Source organism: Malus sylvestris, chromosome 5, assembly GCF_916048215.2.
Source record: "Malus sylvestris chromosome 5, drMalSylv7.2, whole genome shotgun sequence".
Lineage (NCBI taxonomy): Eukaryota > Viridiplantae > Streptophyta > Magnoliopsida > Rosales > Rosaceae > Malus > Malus sylvestris.
Genome location: NC_062264.1, coordinates 32645348 through 32663490, shown reverse-complemented (window position 1 = coordinate 32663490; position 18143 = coordinate 32645348). Strand labels below are relative to the sequence as shown.

At 33.1% G+C, this 18143-nt stretch overlaps 1 protein-coding gene across 31 annotated transcripts; it reads left to right on the top strand.

Moving 5' to 3' along the window:
* The first annotated feature begins 5245 nt into the window (after positions 1-5245).
* Positions 5246-15600, top strand: LOC126622059 (uncharacterized). Of its 31 annotated transcripts, none has more exons than XR_007623307.1 (21): positions 5247-5400; positions 5672-5888; positions 6039-6136; positions 6868-6939; positions 7272-7360; positions 7986-8068; positions 8285-8365; positions 8503-8698; positions 9369-9418; positions 10136-10160; positions 10545-10758; positions 10868-12337; positions 12436-12709; positions 12786-12909; positions 13330-13454; positions 13537-13618; positions 13741-13861; positions 14110-14267; positions 14357-14834; positions 14934-15028; positions 15267-15600. XR_007623307.1 is itself a non-coding variant. In XM_050290713.1 (19 exons), exons 10-18 carry the CDS (start codon positions 12194-12196, stop codon positions 15025-15027), a joined length of 1599 nt encoding a protein of 532 aa, XP_050146670.1. In that variant the 5' UTR covers positions 5246-5400; positions 5672-5888; positions 6039-6136; positions 6868-6939; positions 7272-7360; positions 7986-8068; positions 8285-8365; positions 8503-10160; positions 10403-10758; positions 10868-12193; the 3' UTR covers position 15028; positions 15267-15600. The 31 variants fall into 31 exon arrangements, 1 of the variants encoding a protein (XP_050146670.1); XR_007623304.1 differs by having other exon boundaries at positions 10403-10758; XR_007623300.1 differs by having other exon boundaries at positions 10057-10160; positions 10403-10758.
* The last annotated feature ends 2543 nt before the right edge of the window (positions 15601-18143 follow it).

Here is an 18143-nt window from a genome sequence, read left to right as displayed (position 1 = left end):
TTTAGTTTTTGGCTGCATACGAACTGATTAATTTGGTTATTTTAGTTTGGACTTAACTAACAGCCCATTTAGTTGTTGTGGCTAATTGGGAGATATTGTTAGCTGAATAGGTTTTATCTGATGAAAACTCGGACCTTATTTGATGTTTATCACTTGCTGAGAAAAACGTGTTGATAATCTGGAATTAGTTTGATAGTCATATTTCTTCCTTTTTCATCTTAATCTCGTGGAGTTTTAAGTCATGTTGACTTCTCTTACTGCAGCCTATTTATAGATGCATTAGATTAGGGCTTTGGCTGCTGCTGCCGCATGCGTTTAATATACAGATTCTGCTTTTCAATTGCGGTCATATACATGCATTGGTAAAAGAGATTTTTGCAGCATCCTTTATATGTTGGTCTGCAGCCATGCATTAGGAAGAAAAGAAAACCATATTTTCTTCATTGTTTTTTTAGAGTATTGCTCCATGCGTTAGGTTTTTTACAAGTCATCATCTATCATAATTTTTGCTGCTGCATGTATTAGAACATGCTTTTGGTTTTGGTTTTTGCTACCGTAAGCATTGATATTTGTAGTATACTCTGTATCGCTGCATGAAATATCATCGGAGATCAAAAGTATGTTAGCAGCCCCAAGTGCACAGAGAGCTATTTTCATTCCAGAAAAATCAGTAGCTTTATTGCCAAGTGTTTTTAAGGAGAAAGTTTATTTAGTTTTAATCACTGATGTTTCATTGTGCTTTAAATTGAGATCAATTATGAAAATGTACATTGTGATTTTCGTAATTTATTGTTTTTCAAAAATTATTTTATCATATATTCATTCTGCATGATCGCGTTATAGTATCCTGCAAAGTTCGAGGATAAGGTGATTGACGACCGCGTTAGCATCGTGCCACTTCCACTAGAAGGTAGAAGAGAGATCGAGTAGCAAAGCGCGGAGACAAAACTTCATACTAGCATGCGTGTCTAGTTGATGAGTTTTGTAAGTCTTTTTGTACTCATTTCTCTAAGTGCTTGTCCTGGCTTGGGAGCCCGAGGATTTTCCCAATGGTGGGTTTTGCCTCGTTAAATCCTACATCATGTGTGCACATTTTATTTATCTTTATAATTGCACATGTGTAGGATAATTTATATGTAATGTGAATGTGGAATTAATTTGAGAATTGAAAATTAAATTGAATTTTTTAAATTGGAACCTAATCACCCCCCCTCTAGGTTAAACTAGTACCATCCTAGAAACTTTCATTTGGTACCAGAGCAGGTCACTAAAAATACTTAGTGAGATTCATGGGTAGTCTAGGATGAATCATGCTATGGGTTCAATTTCTCATCCACCACACTTTGATGGTGACAACTATGCTGCATGGAAGGCAAAAATGAAATCATATTTGTGGGCGCAAGATGACAAGGTGTGGCTTGCTGTTGAAGAAGGTTGGGAACCTCTGACGATCAAAGAAACAAAAGGTGAAGGAAAGTCCTTTGATTCTATATCTAAGCTCAAGCCTAGGAAAGAATGGAGCAATGATGAGCGTAGCTCTAGCACTTTTAGCCAAAAGGCTTTGAATACTTTATTCACAGCCGTTTCGCCTGAACAATTCGATTACATAAGCAAGTGTACAATGGCGAAAGAAGTTTGGGACATTCTTGAAGTTACTAAACTATTAAAGAATCCAAGTTTCAACATCTCATCACAAAATTTGAAAATATCACAATGTTTGATGATGAGAGTTTCTTTGACTTATATGCTAAGCTTAGCGTAATTGTCAATGGCTGCCACAATCTTGGTGACAGTATTCCAGAATATAGAATTGTGAAAAAGATCTTAAGATCACTTCCTAGAGGTTTCATATTAAAAGGACTACAATTGAGGAATCGAAAGATCTAAACACCTACAAGCTCGAACAACTGATTGGCCCTCTGCAAACATGAATTAGAGTTTCCTAATTCCAATAAGATGAAAAACATTGCTCTCAAAGCTATCAAAGAAGAAGAAAGCGATGGCTCAATGGATGACTTGTTCGAAGATGAATTGGTTGCATTAACCATGCAAATTAGAAGGTTTCTCAACTCTCAGAATTCCAAGGGTCATGAGCAACGAACTAACTTAGGTTCAAACTCTAGAAACTTTCGTTCTCTAGATGTCTCACATGACAAAGCATCTAAATCTTCTAGAACTAGTAAGTGTAAGAGTTCTAACAATAGAGCGCAATGTCATGAATGCCAAGGGTATGGACATATTGCTTATGAGTGTGCAATTACTATCAAGAAGAAGGAGAAGAAGAATAAGGCAATGAATGTTACTTGGAGAGATAATGATTCAGGAGATGCATCTTCCTCTGAAAATGAGAAGGATACAACTGCCTTTATAGGAACTATTGATGGATATGACACAGAAGGTTCATTTGTTGAAGAACCTGACTTGAAAGAAGTCTTGAGAAAATATTCTAATCTTTAAGACATCAGTGTGCAAGTAAAGAAAAGAAGGATAACTCTAACTCGAAAAAGAAACTTGCATTAGCTGAAAGTGAAAAGAAGGAAGCTAAAGTTGAGCATCAATCTTAGTTAGACAATAGAGAGAAACTGTGAGAGTCATTGTTAGAGAAGATACATATTCTTCAAACCACAAAAAGCACTCTCACGTTTGATAAGAAAGTTCTTTAGGATGAACTAGTTGAGATAAAAAACAAAGTTCAGGAATTAAGCATGTTCGGGAAAATTTGACAAGATGCTTAGCTATGGAAAGAATTTTGGAGATAAAAAAGGTTTAGGATTTGAGTTTGAAAAGACTATTAGTTATTCTTCCATCACAAGATTTGTCGAAGCGTTTGATATTTCCTAGCTTGAAAGTAGCTGTCAATCAAGTTTTAGGTCTTACTTCTGAAACTTCTACAATCTTTGCAAATGTGTCAAATCCTACCAAGACTTCAGTTAATCCTAACAAACCCAAACAATCTAGGAAGTTCATTCCTATATGTCATTTTTGTGGGATTCCTGGTCACATCCGGCCTAAGTGCAATAAGCTTAGGAAGAAAAATTTTTCTCAAGAAAAATGTTTCAATGAACTCTAAAAAAGCAAATCTTAAGAAACAATTTGTGACTTATTTGAAAGAGATTAATCGGATTGCAAGAATTATATATGTTCCGAGTACGGTTGTTCCAAAAGTGCAACAAGTTTGGAGAATAAAAGAGAATCAAAGTGGTGTATTTGTCAATTCCTCTCCACCTTCAAATTGTTTATATTGACTGAGCTCTCTCTTTGCAAATGCTTTCATTTATGTATGCTTGCATGTTCATATAGCATTGATACTGCATTTTTCTGTCTTCTTGTTAAAAAAATATATATATATGAGGTAAAATGGAAAAGTATGATTTCATATGAGTTCTAGCTTTGTTCACTTGATAGCATGACCCTAGCATGATATGTTTGACCTGTTGTGGACAATAGCCTCTTATTGATAATATATGAATGTTAATGAGTTGAACATGTTTAGCTTGAGTAAAACCCGCACCCATGTGAGCTTTTGTGCCTAAATATAGTGTATGCATTTTTTATACTCTTTTTAATTCATGTGTGCGATCTAAAGTGTTTTGCATCTCTAGAATTTGCCTTGAGATCTCTCAAAACTTTGTATCATATATTACTTTATTTTGGAGACGATAGTAGGTATTAGAACTTTACCACCATTGCCATATATGCCAAGGCCTTATATATGTTTTTCCCCTATTCAGTTCTTATGAGCCTATATGTAAGCCTTTTGTTCTTAAACCTACATTTTCCTTACCTAGCCTCTTATATTAAAAATTCCCTACCCTACTAAGAAGCTAGTAGAGTACGTTTTTTAAAAGGAGAGAGAGTTCAAGGTTATTAAAAGTTGAAGATGAAAATTTTATAAAGAAAGCCCAACTACTAATGAAGAACAAAAGAAGAAAAGAGGAAAATAAATCATTATGAGTCACAAGTGAGCTGCCATCATCAGATATTCATTGTGCAGTTATGTGTCGTTCATCAAACTGCTCAATTTATTGCCTTGGTTAATTGTCGCACGTCTCTCTCGGTTTCATTTCCAACTACTCTATTAGTTTCTTAGACTTTGTGTTTCCCATATGCTTCATTTGATTAACCAAGTCATTGAAGCGCCTTTACAACCCTTCACAAAGACCTACTTGATCCAAAGAAGGTAATTTTTTATGTGTGGAGATGAGATCAATCTGCATGCTTATGGTAGAGCATTCATATAATGATCTTTTGAGCGTATACACTTTAACCCCAAACACTTTGAATGACAATTTGAGCATATGTCTTGTGAGCTTAAGGGTTAAATTTAAGTGTGTGTGTGTGTGTGTATCTCCCCTCTTTTTTTCCCTCTCCTTCCCTTCCCTCCTATTTGAACAGTTACGGTTAAGCCACGTCAACATATATTAGATTGATTTTATATAGAAAGAGAAAGACAAAATAGAGAATATGATCCAAAGTTGTCAGCAATGATATCATTTGATCCAAACTATTCCTCAATTCCTCTTTCAACGTTTCTTTTGAGGTCAAATTAACTAATTTCTACCAAAATTTTCTTGCACGTTTAATTAAGTACAACACATTCTCTTCATTTTCCTCCAATAATATTTTAATACACTTTGTTCGCTTATTATCGTTTTGGATTAGCGACACCTGATTTTCATTTTTTCGAAGAAGATTATAAGTTCAAATTTCACAGGGAATCATTTTAGACAACCTTTCTAGACATCATGACTTATTCTTATTCAATTTATCCTATAAAAATAAGAAAAAACAATACTAAGGTCTGGCTAGTGGATTAGAGAGGTCTTAATTAGTTTTGAGTTGTCTTAGTTAATTTAATAAACACGCTTGGACACATTTCAAGTCAAATAAGACTTGAGTCATCACAATATGATTCAATTTTTGTGTGTGTATGTGTGTTAAAGTATTCATGTCGTGTAAAAGGTTAGCACACACCGATACTATACCTCAGCGTACTAAAACTTCAATTAAAATAGTCAACGTTCAAACTTCAAAGGTCTTATACACGCTTTTACTTGCATGCCAAACTCCAATCTCAGTTAAAAATTGCGATGCAAGAAAATTATATCTTTATATACTAAAACCCAATCAGGGTGGTACTGTGGATGACCAGTGGTGGGACGATTTTGCCCCTCCAAATTTTTTCCTCTTTGCGCTTTGTTTCAGCTTTTCTACACTGAAATGACGCTTATACCCTTGCTTTCCAGGTGTTAGCCATTGCTGCATCCTCTTCATGCTTCTATTGCTTTTCATTGTTTTGTCTCGAACTGCTCTTTCATTGTTTTCGGTTTTGCTGTCCGTGGCTCTGTGTCGCTATCTTCTTTCTCGGTCTCACTCGCTCTCAGACTGGATAGTTTTTCGGTGAGTTATTCGAATCTTGCATCTGGGAGCTTTTTTAACCAAATCTATCGATTTTGTTTTGTTCAATTTGAAGTGTTAAAAATTGAATAGTTTTTGGGTAAAATTTTTAATTAGATTGTGTTATGGGTTGTGATCAACCATTGACTTGGTTTGGGAGTTTTGATTTAATGCGAGAGGTGGGGAGTTTTCTTGGGTGAAATTTTAATTAGATTATGTTTTGAGTTTGAGAATTTTCTAGCTTGCTTATCCAAGCATGCAATTTTGGTAATAGACTTGGAAGGAAATCGGTTTCGAGGTTTGCCAGATTTGTGGAGTTGTGATTGGGGGTTGAAGATTTTGGTGTTTTTGCGTTTGTTTTCATCTGCGATTGACGAATTTTGGCCGGATCTGTTCCCTGTTTTTTTTCTCTGTTTGAACGACGGCTGCCTTTCGGTTGTTAAGCGACGACTGTCTTTAGATCGTTGGAGAATAAATTTATTACAACTGAGGTATATTTCATAACTGTTGTGTTTCACTTTTGGTTCTGTGTTTTTGTTAATTTGGATGAAGTTCTAATAATTTTGTTTTGGATTAGTTGTTGTCCTCTGTTAGGAGGTTTGTGTTTAAGACTTGAGAGTAGTGGGGTCTCTTTCTTGCAGGTCCTGCTGACACCAACTCATCTAGCCATTGTGATGGAGTAACTGGGGGAGAACTCTTCGAGAGAATAATCAGTGCTGGCAGATTTAGTGAGGATGAGGTAAAGTAGTTTCAAAGGCAGAGAAAATTTTATCGAAAATGTTTTTAGTGTACAGTCGGAAATATGGGATGACTGAATGTCCCTTGAAATGGAATCCATCTCGATTTTTGTTTAGTTTTAGATAGGGAAAGTTAGGTCTGAAGCATTTTTACGTAAACAGTGTCATAATATAACTAAAACTTACATAATTTTCCGATTTAATTGTTGTTTTGCATCAGGCAAGGAGGAAATAATTTGTTTCAACAGTATACAACTTAGTGTCAATAGTATACGGCTCAGTTTTTGAATAACACTCAGGTAGTTTTCGAATAACAATATTACTAATTAGTTTTCTAAATGCCAATTACAGCTCTAAATTTTGTCTTAAGTGGAGTATTCTTAATAATGTGTCATTTTGTTGGCACATCAGTATGTTTTGATTGTATCTCTGCTTAGACAGAGAATTGTTAACGTCTGGGTGAGAACGTGGGCTTGCTCATGTTTTAGTCTCTCTGTCGTATGCAATTTTACTTGGCATTCTTCAATGTAGCTATAGTTAAGGTAACACTCTCAGTATTTCATAATCAAACCACCATTTGAACTTTTTTCATCCACAAAGTTAGGCTTTTATGTGTCATCTTGAATAGTTATACGTTATTGCTTCAGATTACTCCAGTGCGACATTGTTGTTCTCTTACTTACCTCTCAAGCTTGCTTAATATACCTAATCTTATTATTGTTGTATTGTTAAGGAATACTCAACCGCGGTTCCAGTTCATCGTTATGAATCGGCGCAATACGGGTACAAATTCTTTACACCCACGGTACGAATTCTTGACACCCAATGTTAGTTCCTATATTCTCTCATTTGGTTGATTTAATGACAGAATTGGTGGACACCTACAAAATTAGTTGAAGTTCAGTGTAAGCATATCCTATATGTCTGATTGTCTGGGATATTGTAACTGTTTTTTGGTGCATATTGGCGAATAGATTGCTTTTAATTAGAGCTTTTCTGATGGTTGCTACCAATACTCGCCTATATTGGGCAATTATTATTTTTTGTTTATCAGTTGTAGTGGCATACTAAGTCATGACTGCTATAACCTCTAACCTTCACCTTTTTATTTATTTTTTATTTATTTTTATTTTTTAGCTTATTTAGGTGAAGTTTGCAATCCAATACATGAGAAGAGTTATCCAGAAAAAGGCAAAATATGACATATTAACGTGAACACCATTAAGGTATCTGATCTATGAATATTTTTTCTATCTGTTCTGAATCTATGACTAAACAAGTTGACATCCCGTATATATGATAGGTTGAATCTGTTTGTTCATCTATACATATAACACGCCCTTACTCTTTTAAACCACTATTAGAATTTAATTATGATTAGAATTAATTGATGTCTGGGGTGTTTCAATTGATCATCTAGGAAGAAATATATGGTTCTTTAGTAGCACCAAAGGCTTGAGAGTAGGAGTTCTTAGTCATGCAAATGGTTTGCTTGCTAAATCTATTTCAAGGCTGGAAGAAGAGTTAAAACATATGTTATTGTGTTATATGTTTGTATTTGAATGGTAATGATGTTGTTCTTCTGGTGCAAAAATCTTCCTTTGAATTCATTTTAGCTTAGGCTCTACTTTTCTTTCATTTCAACTTCATTTTCATGTTCATCATTTACTGTTTGTATGTGTGTTGTGTTGGCATTGGAGGGTGGTGGTCTGTCATTTTGTTCTTCTTTTGTCTAATTGTAAGACCTTCTAACAATTGAATTTATTTTATGTGGAAACAATCATTTTGATCCCGTAGTTTGAGTTGTTTCAGTTACGTATCAATACTTAGCATTATTTTTATCATTTACAGATGTGTGCTTTTCAAGCTTTGTTATATTCAAATTTTAATGCACTTGATACTTACTTCAGAATCATTGGCATTGATCAAATAAGGTGACCAAATTCTTATCATTGATCATTCAATACCTTCTCTCTTTGCAAAGTTTTTTCACCCCTCTTAAAGCTTATTAACTTTGATATGCTTCAAGTTATTCCTTGGTATAGAATCCACCTCAACTGCTTTCAAAATAATCAGATATTCCTTTGAATTATTGAAATTTCAAAAGAAATTGATTTAATTTTTAATTTTTATATTTTTTTTATATTTAGGCAGGCGAGAGAAAAGAAATTGACAAAGCAGAAAGCTTTAGTGAAAGCTAGAAAGCTTCAGTGAAAGCTAGAAAGCTTCAGGTAATAATTTATCAAGTTATACCTTGGTATGGAACCCACCTTAACTGCTTTCAAAATAATCAGATGCTCTTTTACATAATTAAATGAATTTTTGAATTTTCGAAAGAAATTGATTTAATTTTTTTTTTTGTATTTAGGCTAGCAACAGAAAAGGAATTGACAAAGCAGAAAGCTTTAGAGAAAGCTATTAGAGAAAGCTAGAAAGCTTCAGATAATAATCGTGAATATATTTTGGGTGAATATATTTTGGGTTATTCTTCTTTTCATAAGCTCGAAGTGCAAATGGTACTTGAAATGCAATGCTTATTTTGTGGTTCACAATTTTCCTGAAAGGTATTAAGATAGCTTCTTTTGTCAAATTTTCCTTCCTTTTTGGTTATGGTGGGAATAATAGCGGTTCATCTTTCAGAGGAAAAAACACACCAGTGCACACTCGGAAATAGCTGGAGTTAGGCAAACCTCACATTGTATATACATGCTTTACAATTTGTGGAAAACCACATGACTTCTGAAAATGATAGGAGAAAATATGATGTATTGGGACTAATATTTTATTAACATGCTTCTGGCGGTATTGGAGTTATACCAGGATGGGTAGATTGGGTTGACAGTTGTGCACATTACATTTGTGTTATGATTCTTATAAATAACATCTTATTTCGTGGATGAATTTATTTCTACTCTTCGTTTAGGCATTGAAGATGATGCAACTCTAAACTTTAACATCTTGATAGATTGGAAGTAGATATCTGTTTTTTATTCTCCACACTTTTGTCTAACTTCTTTTCGAGTGATAGTTTAGTTATTTTCTTACTACTTTCTTGCTGGTTACATACATATGGTTTATACAAAGTAAGAGTTTCTGGTGATGGGAATTATCAGATATCTGCAATAATGAGAATGCAAAGTAATAGGTTTGTCATTTTTTGATTTATATTAATTTCTTATTGTTTCGCAGATTAATAATTATGAGACTGATTATATTTATTGTGTTACTGTGTAGTGTTGCAAGGTATAAATTCTATTATGAATTCTTCAGCTGATTTGGGGCAGGTGATATGAACTTTTATCTAAAGTTTATTTGTTTTGTTTCTTCACGATGCTTAATGTCATCCGGAAACAAATAGTATTTATCATCACCAAGTGGTACAAAAAGTATTTTAAATTGTTCTTTAACCAATCTATCGCCAAGTTTTCCAATGGGTTTCTTATTTTATTATCCATTTTTTCTTTTGCAATAAACCAAAGTCTTTCCATGCTCGAGAGTTAATGTGTGCTCAAAGAGATAATTTGTTTTGTTTGATCATTCTGTTATAATATTCTAAGTAGTTGCAAGTTTTAAAAAAGGAGGATAGGTCTTTTTGTTCGCTGAGAAAAAAGGAAATGTAGGGAGACAGGTCTGTTATATGAACAAATTAGCATGGTTCATCCTAATGCTATATAAGTTAGGTTACTGATTTGTTCATCCTAATGGTATATAAGTTAGGTTACTGATCTGTTTCCTCATTTCTTCATTGGTGATTCGTATTTTCAGTGATTTTAAGAATGGGTAATAAGTTTTTGTCAAGAGTTAATGTGTTTAGTTTCATTTTTTCTAATTTCTGTTCTATATGGTTTTGTGTCATGTGATTGGAGTTTCATGTGATTCGAGGTTCTAAAAGAGAAACATAACTTTTTATTTATTTGGTCAGAGGAGGGGGGAGGAAGTTCTGTTCAAATTTGGTTTTTCCAATGGCTTTGGAAGAAATTATATCGCTATTGTTATTACAGGTGTCCAGTTTGCAGAAATGACAAGGTATGCTACAATCTATTCTTTGGTAGATTTGATTCAAATTGGTAGATTTCGGTAAGAAATAAACTTTTATCTTTTCTTTTAGTTAAAGACAGTTAGGACATCAATTTGTAAAAGATATGAATATTAACAATGGTGATAGAACCATCAAGCCATATAGTTGTAAATAGATTTGAACATATATGTAAATATTACATATTATTGCATATCGTGTGTATTTATAACTTTCTACATGTTTTATACAGTTTTGAACCCGCAGCATCGCGCGGGCACCGTTGCTAGTATATACTAAAAGAGAAAAAAGCCTAAAACACTGTTCATAGCACAGTGCACTGACGATTTTGCCCTTGCTTTGGTTCTTTTATTTCCTTTCTGCCAAAATCGCAGTTGGTGCCCGTCTTTGGCGCCACTCCTGATTTACACGTGTTGTTGGTAATGTACACGTGTTCGTAATCTTGAAAGAAGAAGGCGGAAAAGCCGACCTTTATCCATTTGCTTCCAGAAACAACGAGCTCTCTCTCGCGCAGCAACCACAAGCTCTATTTTGGAGAAACTACGAAACATCTCGACTTCTCTCTCAGAGCCCAGCTCGAGTCCTCAGGTAAAAAGGAGAAATGCTGATGGATAATTTTTCTACGAAACATCTCGACTTCTACTGATCTTTTGTTTCTTGGGTTGATTGCACTTCTTTTTCGTTATTTTTGATGCAGATATGAAGAGGATTTGTGAAGTTGCTGTGATTTCATGCTAAGTATCTTTGAACGGATTTGAGAATTTGGGATCGTATGGGGTGTTTTGAAGGTTTTTATTTTTATTTTTTATTTTGGGGAAAAAAATGGTTAACAGGTCCTCTGTTAGGATTTTCCTGGCAAAGAGTATAGAGCAAGGGAAGGGAAAAATGAGAGAGACATGGATTGGAGCATTTTTTTTTTAATACGGGTTGAGGCTTTTTTTTTAATTGATTTGGGGTTCTGTTTGGGTTTGGGGTTGTGATATTTCTGTGTTTAATTTGGTATTTCATAGTTTGGAGTTGAGCGGTTAATTTTTTGGACCTTATGATCTCATTTGTGATTATCAAGTGCATAATGGTTAATTTTTTTTTAAATGGTGCTCAGAATTATCACCATTTTCCCCTTTAATTTTCGGTGGAAGCACTGTTCTCTTCATGCTAATTGTTGAATTGTTCGAACCAGTCTGTTGTATATATATATTTTCCCCGTTCCTCTGTTTGTTGTCTGTGTAAGTACGAATTCATCAATTTATCAATTGGGTTGTTCTTCGTTTGTAATTTCATTAATTGGGTCTTTAGATACATTTTATTGTTGAGGAGGTGAGATGTTGCCTACAATAGGCATCAACTATTACAAAAACCTTTTTAATGAAGAAACAAGAGAAATAGAGACAATGAAGATTGTAATCAACAGCTGGGGGGCATGATCGTTTATGATACCTTAAAAAGAATGAAAAACAAAACTTAGTGCTTGGATACAAAGAAAATTAGGAAGTCAGATAGATGTTAACATAAGGAAAATAATTCCACCGCTTCCCTCCTCTAACTTGATGACCATCCTTTTGGAACAATGTTTGATGAGTTCTTATTTCGAATGTGTTTGCCTTACCATTGTAAATTGCTGGAGGTCCTTTTGTTCTTTATCTTGCTCACAAGCATATTGATATGTAAATGTATGTAATAATTTGTGTACTGATAGGATATATGCATTACACATGTTATGTTTGTTACTATTTTAAAGCATTATTAGATAGCATGTTGCATATTCTTTTAATACTTACTTTATTATTGCAAATTTGTGAATCTTATACCATAGCAAATCTTATGAATTCTCTTTTTCCACTGTATCCAAGGTTGGGCAGATGGTGTGCTTCGATGTATCATTTTGATAGCTTTTGATAGCTTTTGTGTAATTTTTTTTCACTGCAAGTTTGTAAACATTTACATATTGCCAACATAGATTTTGATATATAAACACACTTTCTTTCTAACAATATATATACTTTGTCTGCAGACTTACAAAACAATGAGCATCGTACCAATCTGTGAATTAAAGCCTTTTAGAAACGATATGAAGATCAAAGTTAGAATATGCCGGTTGTGGAGACCCAAAATGTTTGGACGCCAAAACCAATTCAATGGCTTACAATGTGTACTGGTTGATGAACTGGTGAGAAAACCATTTTGTTTAAATGTAATATAGTTAAAACTATAATTTCAAAAAGAAGAGAAAGCTATAAATAACTCTTTATAATTTTTGTAATGCAGAATGATGCCATTGAAGCCTCGGTCTTAGAAGCAGACTATGAGATAGTAGCTCCAAAAATTAAATTTGGTTGTATATATGAGATCACACGGTTGCATAGCCGTTCCAGTAAACAAACGTACAAGGTCGTACCACACACTGTACAACTATACTTCAATGGGAAAACAACTTTCAAACAAATACCAGAAAGACCTCCACACATTCCTGAGCACCGCTTTTATTTAGTGGATTGCAGTGAATTGTTATCCCGTGTAGATAAAGTTGAAATTCTCACAGGTAATTAAATACATTTATAAACCTACATCTATATGCCATTTTTGTTTGTCAACATTTTTTCATGCTATAATCTTAGGATATTGGATTGCCAAATTGCAAGATGTTATGGGACATATCACATCAGTGCAACCATTGGAAGACAGAATGGTTAACAAAGAAAGACTGGAAACAAAATGTGACGTTCACCTTCAAAACACCAGGTAATCATTTTATCATGTGGTAATCGTTCATTAGACATTGAATACGTGTCAAGCGTATATTCAACTATAACATGACTGACATTATGGGAAAGAATAGGCAATTGTATTTAGATGGGTGGAATACAAAAACTATTGATGCAGGAACCTGAACCTATGGTGATCCATATGCAATTTAAGGTGATTTCATTAATGAGTAATCAAGTTCTGTTTTTAATTTTTTCTTCTTTTGATATGTGAATGTTGATTGTCGAAGAACTGAAGGTTGCTAGGTTGGTGAAAATCTGAAAGTAAACAAGTTGGAAATGCTGTGCACAGAAATGGAGTGTTCTGCAAAATGGTTTTCACACACACATATATGGACTCCAAAAGTAAACGAGTTGGAAATGTTTCGTAATATTTTGCTCTAACTTCTTTGGTCAGAAACGAAGAAGTGAGAGTTACACTTTGGGGAGACTGCGCCAGGACCTTTGATATTGAAGTTGTAACACAACAACCATCACCAATTGTGGCTGTGTTCACAAGTCTCAAAGTAAAACGGTTCCTAGGTATACAACTTAACTTTACTTCTTTCCAATGTTTACATTGTATTACAAAAAATAACATGCTTCCATATCTGCAAACCCACAGGAAACACAATGCTTAGCAGTACCGGATGCACTTTGTTTTTCATAAACCCAAAAATACCAGAAGCAGCAAATTACAAATCAATGTAAGTTTTTTTTACCATTTTCTGAACAATATATATATATATATATATATCACTCAAATAATATTAAAATTCAATCTCATTGTGTTACCACTTAACACAAAAATGTGCAAAAACTTTGCCAGTTCCAGTCATGCTTTGAAAATGATTCCAACCTCAGCACAACTAATGACACCAGATCAATTGGATGCCGCTGAAAAACTATCAGTAGGGCAATTGAATATCTTGGATCTAAATCTTTATCAGGTAAAATGGAATGCATTCCAAATTTAACAATGTTGTATATTTAACAGTGTTATATTGGTCTCAAAATTCGTTTTTCTGGGTTGTCAGCTTTTGTATCCATGCAATTAGTATAATAGAAATTCTGTTTTGATTGCACATACAGTTTTCATTGATGTCTAAAACATTTCCTGAAAACTGGATGAAGAGTATAAGAATGTAGGTTCGTGTCTGTTCAAATTATACTCATCATTCTTTAACAAATATTGCAGAACACTCCATTTCTGTGCAGAGCAGCAGTTGCACGGTTTGATTTGAGTAACGGCTGGTGGTACAAGGCATGTCTAATCTGCTTCAAACAACTAAAACCAAAGCCTCAAAGTGACATGCTGGTTTGTCCAACTGATGATATTCAAAACCCTATTGCTTGGTAATACAAAATTACTCTGAATCTATTACTATATAAAACATAAACTTAATTATACTTCTTTATAAATAATCACATCAATTTCAACGCAGGTTCAAAGTTAGTTTAATTCTTGAAGATGCCAATGACGAAACCAATGCCATCATTATAGGTAAATCAGCCGAAGAACTATTTGGAATCACATGTGAAGAATTAGTAATCAACAAAAGTTTCTGTGACCAAAAGGAATTACCACAACAAATACTCCGAGTAAAAGGTCAAATCAAACTTTTCCAACTCAGACTTGGGAAAGTTAAAAGTGACACAAGCAGAAATGACTTGCTCATCCAAACTGTTTTCAAGGATCAAGCACAAATTCACCCTTCAAACAACAACAAAGATGATGAAGCAATAAGTAACCTTGGGAAGAAACATATGGTTCATGAAATGTTACCATGCACACCACCACTCTCACTCAAGAAATCTCTACCTTCATCTCCAACTGAGAGCAGTTCAAGTTCAAAGAAACGACAAAGGGAGCCAGTCAAAAAGAGTCTTTTCACCTCTACACCAACAAAAAAAATCTAAAAGGTTAGTCTTTATAAAAAAATAAATAATTGACATAAACCTTTTTTCCATTACTAGATGTGCACTGATGCTTTAATCTCTCTTCATTTTACATGATCCAAGTGATACCACAAGTGGATACAGTGAAGAGACCTATGCATTTGAAGAGACCGATGACGAGAATGTAGCAAACACAGATATAACTCCCAGTGAATAGAGTATGGATCCCAACACTCATAAATCAATTTTCTTAACAATTTTTTTTCCCATCTTCAATGAGTAGTTTCTCTAACACAGAACTATATCTTATAAATATTGCATAATATAGATATAAATATTTTATTTGGGTTGTCGATGAGACCAACTGGAAAATCTAGAGAGTTTATTTATTATGGCTGCAAAATATATGCAATTTAGAGTCATTCAATTCTTATGTCAATGTTTTTTTTTCTTCAGTTCATCGTTGTCATGCAAGATGGAGGAGGCACCATTAACGTGAGGAGTTACGTATATGGGTGTCTTTAGTGAAACAAATCTTACTTTTTGAGTTGTGTACAGTTTTAGATGTAAAAGTCTCCCTGGGATAGGACCATAGCTTTTGAAAAACAATCTCTGAGGATGATATACTAACATCCTCAACTTTTTGCATGTAATATATAAATGTAAATAGAACTCTCTGGCTATGGCGTACGACCATCCCAATTTTTGTCGTGTAATATAAGAATGTAATATATGTATATCCCTTACTTTGGCACATATTTTCTCATGTATATAAGCCCTACTTTGTACACGTTTAAGATCATTTTGAAACCCACAGCATCGCGCGGGCCTCAATTGCTAGTAGTAACAAAAACTCTACAAGAGTTGGTCAAATTACCTCTATAGTATTAGTAATTGTTAATAAAACTAAAAGAAAACATAATTGAATCAGGACAACTTAATAAAAAAATAGGCCTAAAAATATATAGTAAAACATCTTTATAAGAATGCTCTATTTAAGAATAACCTTCTTTATAGTCATAAAAATTTATGGTCAAAAATTGGAGCTAGTTATGTATATAAATAAACTCTACATTGTAATAAGTTATAATTGTCATATGTCCCGTATTAAGGAAAATCACCTCCATATAATAATAATTGTCCATAAGTACAAAAATATGCAATGTCACAAGTAAACATTTAAGATGAACTAAAATATTTCTCTATAATTATTTGAGACAATATTTTATTTTTTAGAGTTAATATCACGCCTTTGAACTTACGAGTACGTAATACCTCGTCAATATGAACAATTTATTGTTGAAGCCATACTGTTTTTAGCTTCACAAGCATGTTTATAGATAGGCATTTAACTTAAAGAAAGTACTACATACGTACATATATGCAATAGATTTTAAAGGTTGAGTGTATTTTTTTTTTTTTTCAGATTTTACATCTTGGAAACCAACGTACTCCACTAATAGTTCTTCTTATCTTTTTTTTTTTTTTGGTCAATAGTTCTTTGTATCTATACAATTTTTATTGAGGATAACTAAGTAAACAATAATACTATTTTTTTAGCTGCACCTTTATTAAGTAATAACCTGCTTAAAGCAGGGTCGGTCTTGAGATTTTTAAGGCCCTGGGCGACCCAAAAAAATGTGACCTAACTTTATATAAGAAAATTATTGTTTTCGCACGTAAAACTTCAATAAAGTTATTACTTACAAAAGCACTTCAAGCTCAATAATTTAGAAGCACGGAAAAATTAATTTCTTTTGTACAGGAACGAAAAAACCTCGGGCTTACAAGTAGATGGATGATGAGTCTTGTTTTTCTACCTGAAAGTTTTTATATAAATCGTGATGTGTTTTTTCTTATTTACTAATCTTGTCAATATGGGTCTATAAAAATAATGATGCTTTCGAGTCTTTAATTGATATGTATAAGGAATAAATGATACTAAATTAAACTTATTGGTGACACATCATATGATTTGCAAATTTGGTCTATGCATTACTCTTTGTTTAAATTTAGACTTGAATTGACACAAATGTTTTAAAATTGCAACCCACATATCTAATAGCTAATAATTAAAAAGAAATTAACAACCAAATAGAAACTCGTAAAAATTGAAAAGAACAAACATGCACACAACATTTCGAACTCAAGATCTCTCATTAATTTTAGCAACAAAAACCATTACTTTTGATTAACCTCTAGATCATTTAGCCAATTTTCATAACTTTAAACCCATGAAAAGAAATTCGTAAAAGTTGAAAAGTAAAAGAGACATATATTGTTTTGAACCCGGGACCTCCTTGTTTATTTTAAATAAAATAAACAACTACTTACCAAATTTTATACATTTATACTCATATGAAAAGAAATTTGTAAAAATTGAAAATAAAATAAACACACATGGTGCTTTGAACCCAAGACCTCCTCATTAATTTTAACAAAAAAAAAAAACCACCAATTATAGTTAAATTTCTTTGTCAATTAACCAAATTAAAATCTATACTCTTATAAAAAATATATATCAATATAACATAACACTTTAATAATTTTGGTGCCCCCAATTTTTTGGGGCGTCGGACGATCGTCCAGCCACATTCAAGTGAAGAGGAATACCACTAGACCATAGTACTGAGTGGCAGCTCAACTTAAATTAGGCGTAAAATGTTTCTTGCAGGAACTTAAGAGTAGAAAAAATGTGCTATTTTTGGGCATCAAGAAAGGATTGTGTTATTATATAATTAAGGCTTAAATGTTAAAAAGATCCATGTGTTTTAGTCATTAAGTCAATTTAGTCCATATGTTTTTAATTTGACCAATTTGGTCCTTGTGTTTATCTCCTTTAGCCAATTAAGGATATTTCCATCTAATTTCTGTATAAACTATTATAACTTAATTATTAAATTATTACAAAAAATTATAATTATTATAAAATTATTTATTTGATTTTAAAATGAAATAAAAATTAAAAATTAAAAGAAAAATTAATGTCCTCCCAACTCCCCGAAGTCTCCTTCCTAACGTTACCCGCTCTATTTTCTATGTCACAACCTTAATCATTTTTCAGATTGGAAGTTTTATCTCTTATATGTGTTATTTCTCATTGATTTGCATTTTTCTGTAAAGAGAAAGGGTAATCATATATCTTATAATTTTTCTTATGATTTTTTTTAACAAGACTGAATAAAATGTCCTTAATTGACTAAAGGAGACTAACATAAGGACTAAATTAGCCAAATCGAAAACATGTGGACTAAATTGACCATATATAGTTATAACACAAGGACAATTTTGACATCTAAGCCTATAATTAATTAGCTTTGATTTTTTACAGGT